The following is a 15357-nucleotide window of genomic DNA, read 5'->3' on the forward strand; positions in this document are numbered from 1 at the left end:
GAATAAATCTAACTGTGAGGAGCAGACAATCCCTCCACATTCACGCTCTCTACCTTCAAAACAATCTGCATTCTTCCTACTGTCCCAATGAAGAACAGCTGGCCCAGTCTCACTGGTGGTGAATCTCAAATAATTGAAAATGAATGGAAACTTCTTCCAGCCTAAAACATCCCTTTCGTTCTGTACCATATGATTCTGCTCATGCCAGTACATGTCTACACAAGGCAACCCTACTCAGGTTCTCAAGATAAAAGCAGGCAAAAGGCATCAAACCTCTCTCTTCAACCGATTCTAGGCCAATCTTGGCAAAGTCTTCGCCTCACAAGCCGAAGGTCACAGTCCATAGTTTTTCCGAGATTTAGGTCTTTTAAGTCTGAATAGAGGACCAGAGAATGATCTATCAAACTCTGCATTCAGCACCGCAAGGTGTCCTGTAGGCCAATGTTTAAAATCCTTCCACATTCTTCCTGCAAATAGGTTCCAAAAGTCATATAGTCAGATTTCTACAAGAATCAACCCCATTTCTTGGTACCACATTTTTGTTACAGTACCTTCTTGCTACTAAGATTAACACCTGACCAATGGAGGAAAAGGTTTATTTTGGCTTAAAATCTGAAGAGGAGGCTCCACGATGGCAGGGGAAAAGATGGCGTGAGAAGATACCGGACATCACCTCCTGGCCAGCTAATTGTAGGTGGACAACATCAACAGGAAAGTGTGCCAAACAGTGACAAGAGAAAACTTTCTTTAACACTCATAAGCCTATCCGGAACAGTACACCTCCTCTTGCCCTGCTCCAATTTGCAAATTGCTACCATCCGTGGACCTAGCACTCAAAACACATGATTTTGTGAGGGTCACCTGGTTCAAACAACCACAACCCCACAGTAGGGACTGATGCTCCCACAAGACGTGCACTGTTCTGAGTCCATCCACATTTCAACATGGAGGATGCAGGCCGACAAAAGGTTTGAGACAACCAAAAAGAGGTTAGAACTACCTTGAAAGAGGAAGGGCCTGGGGGAAAGAGTGCAGCGACAAAGGGGAATAATGGGACTGAAATAAGATCGAATTATCGTGTGTTCATATGTTAACGTTCTCAATACATAATTTAAAGAAGCTGTACTCTGGAGACTTGTTCTTTCCTTCTAGCATTATTCAGAGCCCTAGCATTGTATCTACCAAACAACTTGCACAACCAATGTGCTCCCATCTCATTTACACATGCACAGGTACACACACACACTTTGCTAAAGACATATACACTTCTGGGCTTTGATCTGGGGAAGTAAGGCTTGAAGATTGAATTTGGTGGGCTTTTGGTGAGTGACTGTGCTCACCAATGGTAGGCCAGGATGCATTCAGGAAGCTAAACATGTCTGTTTATTAATTTACCTGTTTATTTGTGGTTCTTAGGACGTGGCTCTGTGCTTTTAGGGAAGCAGTGTGGCAGGGTGGAAGCCAGAATAAAAGAAGCAAAAGCAGGTATCTTTCTTAGGCTAAGCAGGTTCAAGTAACTCCTTTAGGCTGATTTCTATAGCACCTTGCTTGTTTTCCCTTAGCAGGGAGCAGATGAGACTTCAGGCTAAGCTGATTTCTTCAAGAACAAAAGCTGCAGCTTTAGTCAGGTTTTTTCCAGAGGATGTTTGTTTCCGAGGCTAACTAGCACGGCAAGAGAAGAGCAAAGCCCTTGGCTGCAGAGAAGAGTTCAAGGAATCCAACTGCTAATACTAGCCGGGAACATTGTTCTTCTGTCTGCTGCAGTCAGGACTTCTTGCTTCAATGGCACTGCTTTTGAGGAGGACCTGTGGGCCCACGAATGCTCCATGGAGAGTGAAGTTGAGGAAGGCAGGGGTCTCTCCTCCCCGCCTGGGTGCCTCTGCAGCCCCCTCCGCGCCGTCATGTCTGCTCTTGCTGCAATTTTCAATTGGAATAAATAGGTGCTGTCCAATTGTTGGGCTTAAATTTGAATACTTGCTCTGTGGTTATTTACATCAGTACGTTTTGTGGCTCTGCAGCATTTACTGTATGCTCTATTAACTTCGTGTAAACTCAAGCCAAATGTCAGGATAACAATGAATTAGTCTTATTTCTGAGTTCCCCTGAAGATCATGTCCACAGAGCCTGCACTGGGCTGATCATCTTTCGGAAATCTAATGCCGCACTGCTAATATATGGGTGGGCTATGTGGGCGGTGTTTAATTTTCTTCATATTATTGGTTTTGATCATTTTTAGAATCTATTCTAAAATGACTCCTCAATAGAAAGCCAATGTTTTATAAGTAGAGAGGTGCGAGGCCCTGGTAATGACAGCATGTGATCAGCTGTACTGATGTGCTTCCCTAGGGTGAGTGCCCGGACCATCAAAGCTGGAACCTAGTGAGACATTTAGCATTGTTTACCTTCAGTATTTTGATTTACCAGAGCCACATATTAAGAGCAACAACAGTTCCATTTCGCCCTTGATTAGGTAAGGGGTTGATTACATCACATCACAAATTAAAAGTCTTGGAAATATAGGGGTTTGTCTTAGTGTTTAAAGCTTTATTTTGCTGCTGTTGTTTTACTGAAGATTAAAAATATTTTATACGGCATAGGAAGTTGCATAATTACAGTTTCTATTTTGCCATTGCTTTGATCTCCTTATTTAATAAGAGGAAGCTGTTAATGGGAGCACTATACCCTGAACTTTGAGAGAAGACAGAGATCTTAAGACACAAGGGCAACTCTTGGGCCAGAGCAAGGAATGAATGTACAGAAAAACACAACTGGATCCAGAGAATCCATTTTACCCCCTGTTGGCAATGGCTGGCCTTTGTGCCAAACAGACCAGCTTGCTAATGCTTAACATTGTGTTTCTGGAATACAGTTTTCAGGAGAGTCTAAACTGGTTGTCCCTTCAGGGAAGAAACAGAATAACAGATGAAGGGGCCAGGGAATGGCATGCAACCCATTCGTATTTTGAAGAAGCAGGTGGCAGTTTGAGGTTTGCCAGGTAGCCAGTTTTCATTTTTAATGCTCATGACTTGTGACCCTGTCAGAAGAGGCCGCCTGTAGATCAAGGCAATGGTTCACTGTGGGGGATGGAGAGCCGCTTCCAATGGACTCTACAGTGCTTCCCTATAGAACTTAACTGAAATGATGTTGGGAGGGAGTGCTTCTGCCTATTTTCAAGCAAATTCCAGTGATGTAAAATGTTCAACTGCATGTTTCACATGTCTTTGGGGGGAATTATAAAACCCGTGTTTGGGAATGACTGTTTCTTGGGAGAAGCAAAAAGCAGGATTTAATGTTTCCAACATAGAGTCTGAATTTCAGAGCATATATCAATCAGAGAACACTTCCTGACAGCGATGATAATAGGGCCTCAAGGAGACTTTTGTTGTAAAGATGAAGAGCAGCTCAGCTAGTGAGGCCTCTGATTCTCTGAAGTGGGAGAATAAATTAAAAAGAAAATAAAGAGTTCTGGGAATGCCCCTGGGACAATGAATAATTTACTTACCACAAAGGTTTGTGGCCCTTTTTGCCCTTCCATTCTCCTTTTCTCTTCTTCCTTTCTATCTTTTATTCTTTCAATTATTACATGCTAAGAACTACAAATATAAGGTGCTTAAAACAAAGTGCCACCGATATCTCTATTTGTAAGTGTGTGTGTGTGTGTGTGTGTGTATGCTTGCACAAGGTCTTGTTGAGGGATTTACTCTCAAATTTGGAAAAACACATGAAATAATCATTTATAATAAATATGACAAGTATAGAATTTATATTAAAATTCCCATTTGTTGGTAGGAGGAAAGGCTTTCCCTAATTTAAGTGAGACATATTTAATAGAAGCAGCTTTTCAGTTATCTTAGGAGTCCACAAGTCTGCAGAGAAAGAGTAACAGAGCTTTCCAAGCTATAGGCAGAACCATTCAGAGACTCCAGGGGGTGGGGGAACAAGGGAATGAATGGGACACTTTCAAGGGTGGCAGATGTTGAGACAGCAAAGGTGAAGCCTGTTGTGTGAGATATTGGAAACCACATGAAGTCCTGACGTAACGTGTATTTATGAGACATGCATTTTTTTTTTAGTATGGTTGGGCTGAGTACCCGAGGGCAGATAGAAGACCAGTTTTGAAGCATTACACTACTTTTCATGTAGAAATGGAGTCAATAAAGTTCTGTGAATCATGATATATTTTTTTCCCAAAAAAGTAAATGAAGCCCCATCTTTCACTGATCCTGCTCTATAAAAATTTTAGAGATAAAGTATGGTTGCCCATACTACTTATGTCACTGAATAATTATTTTCTCTCTTAGTTAACTACAGAATTGTACAAAGTTATATGTGCCTCAAAAATTTTTGAATAGATTTGTTTTACACACACACACACACACACACACACACAAACACATGGATTCTGGATATTTCAGAAAGGAAATATATCTTCAAGGCCCACTGGTCCAACCATATAGGTAATGGCCACTTGCTAAAGGAATATTTGTATTTGTTTGTCCATAGAATTTGTTTATAGTTTATAAGTTAATAGTATTTTTGCAAATCCTTTAAAATGTTATTATTTACTTATTTATTTGCAAGATGAGTGATAATGGATGTACTAGAGTCCCTGGACACTATAAGCAGACTCCAGGTGTGTGCCTCACTTTGTGCTCCTAGCTTTACATGGGTACTGGGGAGTCGAGCCCAGGTTGTTAGGCTCTGCAGGCAAATACCTTAACCACTGGACAATTTCTTCAGACCTATTTTAAATGAAAACTCTAAATGCAAATTTAGATTTAAATGCAAATTTTAAATGGAAACTCTAAAAAGATGAAGTTGCTATGTAAATTACTGTACCGGGAGCTGGATGAAGCAGCCTGGCAGCAACACCGTCCCTTTGACATGTGACGTGCTGCCGGGCGCAGCTGTAAGCATGCCTGTGTGCGGCAGGGGGCTGAGCTACGCTTATGCGCTAAAGAGCACACGTGTCCTTGCTAGAGCCCAGCCTGGCATTCATCAACTGGCGGATTCACTCTTGTTTTATTTGAAGTGGAAACTTCACTGTCTGGCTTTCCTCATAGAGTAAATGTATTTGAGGAATGGGTTTCAGAAACCAGTGGAAATTAACAGTCTTTGGGCTTGATGGAGGCATATGTGACATGATTAATCTGGAGTGCTCTTTTCCTGTTTCTCCACTATTTAGGTCTGTGATGGGGTCGAGCAAGGAACCAGATTTGGTGCACCTCGAGGCCAGAACTGTGGATGGTCGTAAGTAAATCATTTGTGTCCTAAGGTCCATAGTAATATCAGTTCTATCAATCTGTCATGGACGACATCTATGCTGTCACTGTGGTGACAGTTCAAGTCATACATGTGTTCCCTGTACCAAACATTTTACATATATATGTATGTATGTATATATGTACACACACGTTTGGATAAAGACACTATCAACTAAGTAACATATCCTGGTAAAGAGAAAATTCCAATATGATGACTTCTAAGGTGCAATATTGCTGTGAAGTCTATTTTGTTTTATTATCTTATGCCCTTCATTTCATTAGCTACAATGCAGGCACTACCTCACTCTCTTATTTAGAGATTCACAGCTATCATACACAGTAAGAAGAGGAGATATTGGATTATATTACCCACCTGCACAACATAGTTCTTATGAGACCCTTTTCAATATGCTTCAAAGAAGAGCTTCACTGTGTGGGCATTATGGGAAGCAATTTGTAAATCCAGAATTCAAACCATGTATAATGTCTCATAACTTCCACTCATTAATTGTGTCCTTCTGCAAAATTCACTTAAGCCTTTTATACCTATTTCTTTATCTGTAAATTAAAGAAGGTATTAGTAATAGTTCTTTTAGAAGCTAACATTGTTTCAACAGCTACTCCATAAGAGTAGTTTTGACAAGTGCTTTATATATCTCCTCGCAATTAATCCTCATGACAACTTTTTGGGTTGTTATTACTATTTTACAGTTGAGGAATACAAAACTATATATTGAAATAATAGTGTCTATAGGATATTTTATATAGACATGGAGGCCAATGGTTTCTATATTATAACCCTTTAGATGAGAATTAGAGAAAAAATATCTATCCCTCTCTCTCTCTCTCTGTCTCTCTATCCATCTATCCACACACAGACACAATCTCTCTCACTCTCTTTCACATGCACACACAGAGTAACAGACTAGACAACATTTCTATAACAATGTAAATTTATTTCTTCTATTTTGGCCCTATGGAACCCCAGAAGGGATAAACAGTTGTTAGCATACCACTATGCCTAAGCTAGCACCAAACAAGAGGGGGCGGAGGGAGAAGGGTAGAAGACAAAAGGACCTAAGGGAAGAGGACATAAAATACAGAGGAAGAGGAAATAAAATACAGGGGGATAGAAGGTATCATGTATCAAAGAAGGAAAGGGGACAGAGCACCTGATTCTGATAGAAAGAAAGGTTGCCTGGCACAGAGCTTCTGAAGAACCCTCACAACGGGAAGGCTGCTTGGTCACTTCTCATTGTACCTGCCAACATTTCCTCAGCTCTTCTGAATGCAGAGTTAAGGGAAGCATTTACCTTCAAGATGGAAAAATGCCCATCAGTCATGCAATGCAATCCCCGGAGCTATATACTTACCAGAGCTACCATTTCTAATCTTCGTGGGGGTATTTTATCCTCTCTAGAAGTCATGGTTCCCCCTTTTCAGCATGAATACCTTCATTAGCATGATCAATGGGAGCACAAAATGGGGCTCAATATGTACCATCTCCTTTCCTAGTACAAGCAAGGAAGGCTGCCCCGTGTACCTCCCCAGCTATGTGCCTCACAAAGGACTTGGAAGTTAGGGCTTCCTTCCTTCCTCTGCAGAGGACTAGCTCACTCAAAGACCTTTCCATCTCCCTTAAGTAACTGGTGGTGTCTTGGGTGCCAAGGTCCAAACATGCCATACATCCGAGAGAGTGATCTTTTCCTGTGCACAATTAAACACCCCATGAGTTCAAGGGTCTAGTTGACTTCTGAGTCCTCTGATGGTGAAGAGAAATGCAGAAACCTTTAATTGTATCTTCAGCATAGCCACATGCAGCCTGCCCCTTTCCTCAGTCCAATTCTCTCTTCCTCTGTCCTCCCTTCTCTCTGCTCTTCACTCTACCCACAAGCCTTTGCACTTGGTTTCAGAACTTAAAACATGCCACGTTCTGTGTTTTGTCACAAGGTTGTAGTACTATTTTCTGAGCTCAGCAGGTCTTCATGTATGCCCCTATCCTGACCAACTAAGTGCAGTTAATCCCTATGAATGATTTCGTCTCTAGGTGAAACCACCATTTGTTACCCAATTTCAACTAGTTTCTTTTTTCAAGATTATGTATTTATTTCTTACATAGTGAACAATTAGAGGGAAATAGTGGTGGAAAGAGCTCTGTTCTATTTCTTTGTCCCAAACCACAATGAACTCCCCCACCACCACCACAAACACACTTACAGCTCACACAACACACCAAGAATCATACTTCCTTATTTTATCTAAGTATGTTAGTTACCCAAGTATGTTCATTTCTTCCTCTTGCTTTTATATCAACAGGAAAGTTTACATTCTGCTTATGCAATGATATGCTCACCTTTTTCATCCTGAGTGGTTTATAAATGTTATTTGTGTAGGGACCATACATACTTCCAATGCAGCACACACAACTTTGTACTCAGGAGGAGCCTACCAAGTATATGAAAAGTGAGTGGATGCAGAGGCAACTAATGGTGAAATTCACCAGCACCCTACAAGCACTACACCCCCCCCCAACATATTAAGCTGCTCACTGGCTGATTACCTTACCACACATAGTAGTTAGTTGAACTTTTTAAAACAGTAGCATGTATACAGATCATGTAAGGACCTAATTAAGGTACCAATTCTGCTTCTGAGGGTCCTGAGATCCTATATCCCCACAGTGGTGCTGGTCTGTGCAATATGCTTTGTGTAGCAAAGTGTCACAAACAGAATACTAATAAAAGAAAGCTCTGGATGGAATTGGTAGCATGCAGAGTGCTTTAATTTTTGAGCTTTGGGGGATAATGCTGCTTTTTGGCTTGTTGCATCTGGTTCACATAACTCTGTTTCCTGAAATCAACAAGACCATTGCTAATCCTTAAGCTGCATTTTTTTCTTACCCCTAGTATTATTTTATTTTTCTGTCCCTGAAGACATAGCAATAGAAGATACCAAAGTATCATCCAAGGTTCAACTTTCAAAAAGCATGGAATATTTAATTCTAATTTATTTATTTTACTTTGTACTTTTGTAAAGGCAACATCTTCAGAAACTATCCAAGGGTGAAAATTCAGTAAAGGGGTTTAATTTGAGAAGTTATCTCTGTCAAAACTAAACAGAAAAGAAAACAAGGCACCTACCAACTGAAATAAAGGATTGAAACATAACATCTGACCTGTCTCACTGAAAGAAAAATGAGATTGTCTTAGTGCCACAATATCTTTCATTCCCTTCCTGCCTCTCTGATGCCCTTCCTTCCGTCTTCACCCCCGCCCCAGCGTCTATATCAGTGACAGTTAATGACCTTGGTTCCAGGTAAAAGAAACAGAGACAAAGACATGACACAGAGATCAGATTAGAAAAAAATAAAAAATAAAACAAACAATCAGTAAATGCAGCTAGCAAGATTGGAGGATGCATTGATCAAAACCAGGCTCAAGGCTGGTCAATTGCTCAATGAGTTATCTCTTCTTATTCTGGTTGAAATAATTCATTATCATCCCATCCTTTCATTGTTTGGTGTATGGATTCCACTATTTATAGTGAAGGTTGTATGTCTACAGGCATTTTGATACTTTAAGCAAGAAATGTGTTTTTAGTTTACAATATTTGTAAATTTTGTGGCCAAAGCACTGGGACATTTGACACAAGGAAGATACTTTATTTGCCAAACTAGCCATGTGACTGACAAATGCTTATCTATGCTGATTATTCAGAGTTTCAATTTGATCTCATTTTAGATGTCCTGAGATTATATTTTAAAATTAATTTATGTTTCCACCAGAGTCCCATGTTTGACAGGGCATTAGCTCTACAGAGCCTTTGTTCTATGAGTGGCACAGATGTTTCTTATCAGTTGTGCACTGAAATATGTGTGTTACAGTTTACATATCTGACTAGAATGCTGTTACTCCCTTCATAACTCTGCCTTGGAAGGCAAGCTGATAAGAACAATCTCAATTAAAATCAATCAAGCTAGTATTGCTGGAAAAATTCGAACATATTTATCATTTGAACATGGCCTTTATTATTAGTCTTCATGTTCAGCTGCAAACAATTTGACAGGTCTTCATCCAGGATGCAAGGGTTTTATTGTCACATTTCCATGTGAGTTTCAGTGTGAGATGATCCACATATGTGTGTGTGTGTGTGTGTGTGTGTGTGTGTGTGTGTGCGTGCGCGCGCACGTGTGTTTTAATATCCTTAAGGAAAAAATATGTGGGACTGAAAGCTTTGTGAAAGTTCAGGTCATATTTAATCCTCGGTCTGCATATAAAACTTAGTGCATGAAACAGTCAAGGCTGATTGTATTACTGAGTGTGTTACATGTGGGCGTTTAGGAAGGCATACCTTCTGAGGTCATCTACAGCACCAACTTTGGCCACTAGTATTTCTTCTTTGTATTTCTGAAAGTAAAGTCCCAGCCAGTGACCTGAATGCTTCTGCACTAGTGGTGATCCATGCCAACCAGGGGACAAGGGACAATTACTTTCTCAGTATCTATTTGCATGAGTAAGTAACCTTGTAACAACTCTCTCAAGGACTAATCTCTTTCACTGGGGAAAACAAACCTTAGTTCTTTAGCCAACTGTGAAAATGACTGCCCCAAATCTCTGTGAAATGAACCTCAAACTAGCACATTATGAGTGGAAATAAAATAAATGAAACTCACAACTTTATTTCGCTGTTCAATCCACTAATTCTGTCTTGAGTGAGTACTGAAAGTCTCTTTATTTCCTGTCCTTCACCCATCTAGTCTGTTTCCACACAGAAGAGCACATGTGCTGAGAACTGGCTGTGTGTCAGCTGCTGAAATATCATAGGGCAGCAATGGAGTGGTTGGTCCTTACAGGCTTCCATAGCTGAACCACTGAGTGCTAGGGAGGTTTTCCTGGGAAGACAGACTACTATTATAACCTCATCAGCTGGCTCTACAACAAAAATAACAACAATAGCAATAAAAGGGATATATCTACATATATATAGAAATATATATCTTCTATTTTACCATATGATAAAATCCATTTCTGGACCATCCTTTTCATTTCCAAGAAGTGGTCCTCACCTTAGATGGTTTAGACCTCCGGTTAAGCATGTTTCTTAGGGAAACTTTTTTTCACCTCTGAATCTAAACTTATTTTATCTTATTTTTCTTGCTTTCATCTAACAATATTTTTTCTTTCATGCTTTCATGTCAGTTTTAATGATGCATTCTGTTTATATAATTATTTGATCACAACTTCCCTTCCACCTTCACCATTTTGTAAGTTTTCTGAGAGCAGGGACCATGTGACATATATATGTATGTATGTGTGTGTGTGTGAGTGCTAATTTTCAATGAATTTGTGTGTATATTCATAGATGGACACACACAAATTTTCATGTTGTGAAGGGTGGTGTCACATTTAGTGAGTAATAGAAACCGAGTTATTTTTTCATATCTGTAAACTGAAATTTAGTGACTTTATGGTAAATCACTACATGGGAACCAAATCCACAGTGAATTTTAAGTTAATAATCGCTATCTCATTAAAAATATATTGACCTTTTTCTACTTCAAACCATGCTGGCATGGACACGCTTTTATAAAACATTCTGTTAGTTAGCATGCACGTTTGTGCAATAGCAACCTCTACAGGGTCACCACCAAGGGGAAATCCTTGGGTCAGAGAGTACATGCATTCTTGAATTTTCCTAAGTATTGTCTCCCTGTCACCTGAAATACTTACAACAACACATAGTCCAATAATCAGAGTTGTTTTGAGGCTCTTGGCAATCAAGGATGATGAGAATAAGTTTTTAAACATAAACCATCTGATGAGGAGTAAGACATGGCATGTGTTTATTGTTTTAATCCATGTTCAATTTGGAGCAAGCTTGAGTGTTTTTATTTGTCCTGGTTGATTATTAGATTTCTGCTTCAGTGAACATCAAAAGACATAGAAACTCTTTGCTATTGTAGAGAAGATTAACACTGGCATTTTTTGAATAAAATCTAAAATGTATCAGTCTTTCCACCTCATTACAGCCAACGTTCTGATGAATGATCAGGTGGCATTGTCGATTCCCAAGACATGCACTCTTCACGTGTCTTCTCTTTCAGTAGATTGATGAATAGCTCTTAGGGTGGAGCGTGCAATGGGAGAAGATTCTATTTTCAGGTGGCTTCTGACCATAATGATTCCCCACCCCCCGCCCATTTCCCCACACACTGAACAAACATATTCACCTGTCTTCTACCTGAGGCTCTGACAGGAATCAGACACCTGCCATGCAGCAGTGCTTCTTAGGGGTGTCAACCTCATCTTTTACTCCTCCACCATTGCAAAAGTCTCTTGATTTTAGTTATTAGGTGCCCTGAAAATTAACCAGAAAAGTGTGAAGGAAGCAAGCACAGGCCTTCCCACTGAGCAGGGTAGACCTCGTATGAGAACGTCCACATCAGCTCAACAGGGCAGCTTTCATATCAGATTCTTTTTTTTTTTTTTTAGTAGATTTTGTTTATTTGTTTTCTAAGCAGAGAGACATAGAAAGAAGAGAAACAGACAGAGAGAATTGGCGGGTACTCCCAAGGCTGCTACTGGTGGCAAATGAACTAGAGATGTATTTGCCACTTTGTGCATCTGGCTTTTCATGGCTACTTAGCAATCAAACCTGGGTCCTGAGGCTTTGCAAGCAAGTGCCTCAATGACAGATCCATCTCTCCAGTCCCATGTCAGATTTTTCATAGTCACCTTGCACTACTCTTTTTGCCTTCTGTGAGCTACCAATATGCTAGGAGACCTATGGCCTAACTTCTCATACTGAGAACTGGATAGCGGAGGAGCCCCAGAAAACCTGTCACTTCCAGGACTTAACTCCAGGCCAAATGTCTGTATTTCTTAGGGTCACGTCCTCTGGATCTATCAGTAGTAGTCCATATGTGTGTATGTGTGGCTGCTTCTAGGTGCAGAAATGCTACACTTGCTTTCAAGAAACTAGGATCATAAAGACATTGGCACTTACCCATGCATTTTATGCCCTATGCATTCTCAATGAACAGTGATGCTAATTGGCATTATTTATTTTGTTCCTATTGTTTTCTTCATGCCTATGCCCCATCTACTGTTCAGCTGCACTTTTCCTAACAGGCCTTTGAAAGAAGGACTGTTGTTACTCTCCTCATTTTAATGAGAATGAAATAAGGTCTACAATGATTGCTTTCCCACTGCCTCTGTCCTACGATTTAAAGACTGCTCTGGTTGGCTCTAGGTCTGCTTTTATTTTATTTTATTTTTTAAATATGTATTTATTTACTTATTCATGAGAAACATAAAAAGAGAAAGAGAATGACACACAAGGGACTCTAGCCACTGTAGATATACTCCAGATATATGTGACACCTTGTGTACCTGGCTTTACACAGGAACTGGGGAATCAAACCTGGCTCCTTGGGCATTGCTGGCAAGCATCTTAACTGCTAAGCCATCTCTCTAGCCCAGATCTGCTCTTAGCAATTTGACAGATATTATTGGATACCTGTGCTATGCTTGGTCCTCTCCTGGGCATGAGTGAGGAATGGGGGTTACTGCTTTCATAGATGTTGCTGTCTCTGCTGTAGAGGACAGATTACAAATAAAGGTATAATGCATTGATGTGAAACACATGTACACAGATACGTAAGAAAACAAACCATGGGCAAGAATCAGAGGGGGATGATAAGGAAGAATTCTCTGACTAGACGGCATTTGACATTCAATGCAAGCCCTTACAAAAATAAAGGAGAGGTGTGTTGTCTGTGTGGAATGGCATTCCAGACAGATGGAACCACATATGGTGTTTGAGCATACTTGGCATGGTTGAGTATGACATGAAGGCCAGATGGCTGAATTATCAAAGGGAGTGCAGGCCCGTCCTTTCTCTTTGTGTACTTCATGATGGAATACATGCATGGTGCTACATTGTTAGTCGCTGTGAAGTTTCCAGGTTCAAAGTGTGATACTATAAGGAGTAGTGATGACCACAAGTTACTAAGTGAAGAAACAGTCAGATGTTCTCCGGCCTCAGAGACAACTGTTCTTGTGTGCTGGAATTAGACTTTTCTTTTATGTTGTATGTAAGGTGGAATGTAGTATATGATGTGTGTATGTGTGTGTGAGGGGGAACAAGTGCATGCAGACAGGCAGAAGCTAGAGGAAGACGTCATGCGTCCTCCTTTATCACTCTCCCACTTTGTTTCCTAAGACACAGATTCACTGAACCTTGAGTTCCCCCTTTGGTTAGATGGGCTGATCAGGGATCTCATCTCTGAGCATCCTCAGGACCAGGGTTCCAGGCACGCACATCTTTGCCTAGCTTTTGACGTCCATGCTGAGGATCAAAGGAAGAGAAGCATTCTTACCTGCTGTGCCATCTCCTCAGCCCCTAAAATTGACCTTACAATGGGTACATAAGTAGATTGTGTACCTAAACCTATTCCCCCAATTAAAAGAAAAACTGAGAATCCGGATGTGGTGGCGCACACCTTTAATCCCAGCACTCAGGAGGCAGAGGTAGAAGGATCGCCATGAGTTCCAGGCCACCCTGAGACTACACAGTGAATTTCAGGTCAGCCTGGGCTAGAGCAAAACCCTACCTGGAAAAAAAAAAAAAAAAGAGAAAGAAAGAAAAACTGAGAAAAGAAACTCTGGAAATTTTCTCAGTCATATACACCACTCCTTCACTCCTTTGTTCATCTTGCTTTCCTTCCTTCTCATATTTTTCTTTCTCTCTTGTCTCCTCTATCTCTCACAATTATATATCCTTCCCCATTTTCTTTGTAAGGTTCAATGAACAATATACTTCTTAGTTTGCCATGGCTTAGTGTGAACCTATTATTGGCTTGTTTCTTTGCTCAACTAAACCGCTGTCTGGTATCATGTCTACCATGACTTGCTTATGATGCATACAAACTGGTGTCTCCCAACCACGACGCCTGCTTTCTCATGACCTTGGCCCTTTGTGCCATTCTTCATGGGATGATGTTTGGTCCTTGTAGTTGTTCCAAGCACTCTTCCAGATTTCTCTGGGGTCTTCTATGTAGATCCTTGAACCCCACAAAGGTAATTGTTGCTTCTATGGGACAGAGTGAACAGTAAAATATCCTCTACCTTCCAGAGCACTCTGGGCTGTGGCAGATGACAGTCCACCATTCTTTGCAACATAAAGTCAATCCCATGCAGCAGCACAGTCCGGCTTTCTGATAGGAGAAGAGCATCTGTGCAGAGGTGGGATGCTGCTCACCCGTTGAAGGGAGTACCTGCACATCTCATACGCTCAGCGTACTGTGCTGTATTTGGCTCATGATTTATCTGCATTTCCATCCTTTTTTAATTCCCTTGCTTGATCCTAGAGAATGCTCAGCATAATTCTTATGATTCTAGAGCCTTCTTTGCAGTATTCACAGCCATTCAAATGTCCAAAGGCTAATACTCAATGAAGCTACTTGGGCTGGGAATCTATCTCAATGTAGACAAAATATTTCATAAGTCACAGTACCCTCAGCCAAGAGTTTTTATATAAGAAAGAAGATCACGTTTGAAGTTCATCATGATAGAGCAGAGCATGTGGAAATCCCTCAGGCTCACAGGAATGGAGGGTCTTGGGTGTGGACATTCGGGAGCTTGTGTTACTTACTCACTTTTGAGGAGCTCAAGTTTCAACTGGTACATGATACCTGCTAGTCTTCAAGGCTCACTGGAAGTAGGCGCATGTGCTCTGTGGTATGTTCACATATGTGTACAGGTATGTGTGGGTGATTGTGTGTGCATGTAGCAGGTGGGAACATGTAATAGAAATGTTTTAAGAGAAGTAGAAGTAGCATTAGAAGGACTTTAAGGAAATGGTATGACTTTAAGCATGATTCTAATTTACAGGTGAAGATGTATATGTATTGGAACGTACTTCAAAATGTTTAGGGTTACACAGTTTATAGTTGTGGTCACAGTTGAACTTCTACCGCTGAGGCATGCTCACGTATTTGGTGTGGAGGGTACATCTTTCCTCAATATGGGAAGGAATGAGTAGAGTCCTGTAAGCTTGTGATTAATATTTTTCTGCCATTATTTAGTAGCAT

General features: G+C 40.6%; 1 protein-coding gene across 7 annotated transcripts in view; it reads left to right on the forward strand.

The window, feature by feature from the left end:
* Positions 1-15357, forward strand: part of Sorcs1 (sortilin related VPS10 domain containing receptor 1) — a 600968-nt gene that overhangs the window by 407130 nt on the left and 178481 nt on the right. For all 7 annotated transcript variants that reach the window (XM_004659364.3, XM_045156924.1, XM_045156934.1 and 4 more), the window contains exon 6: positions 5186-5250. In XM_004659364.3, coding sequence (XP_004659421.2) covers positions 5186-5250 — 65 coding nt within the window. The remainder of the gene's footprint in view (positions 1-5185; positions 5251-15357) is intronic.

This window comes from Jaculus jaculus, chromosome 1 (assembly GCF_020740685.1).
Source record: "Jaculus jaculus isolate mJacJac1 chromosome 1, mJacJac1.mat.Y.cur, whole genome shotgun sequence".
In the NCBI taxonomy this organism is placed as follows: Eukaryota; Metazoa; Chordata; class Mammalia; order Rodentia; family Dipodidae; genus Jaculus; species Jaculus jaculus.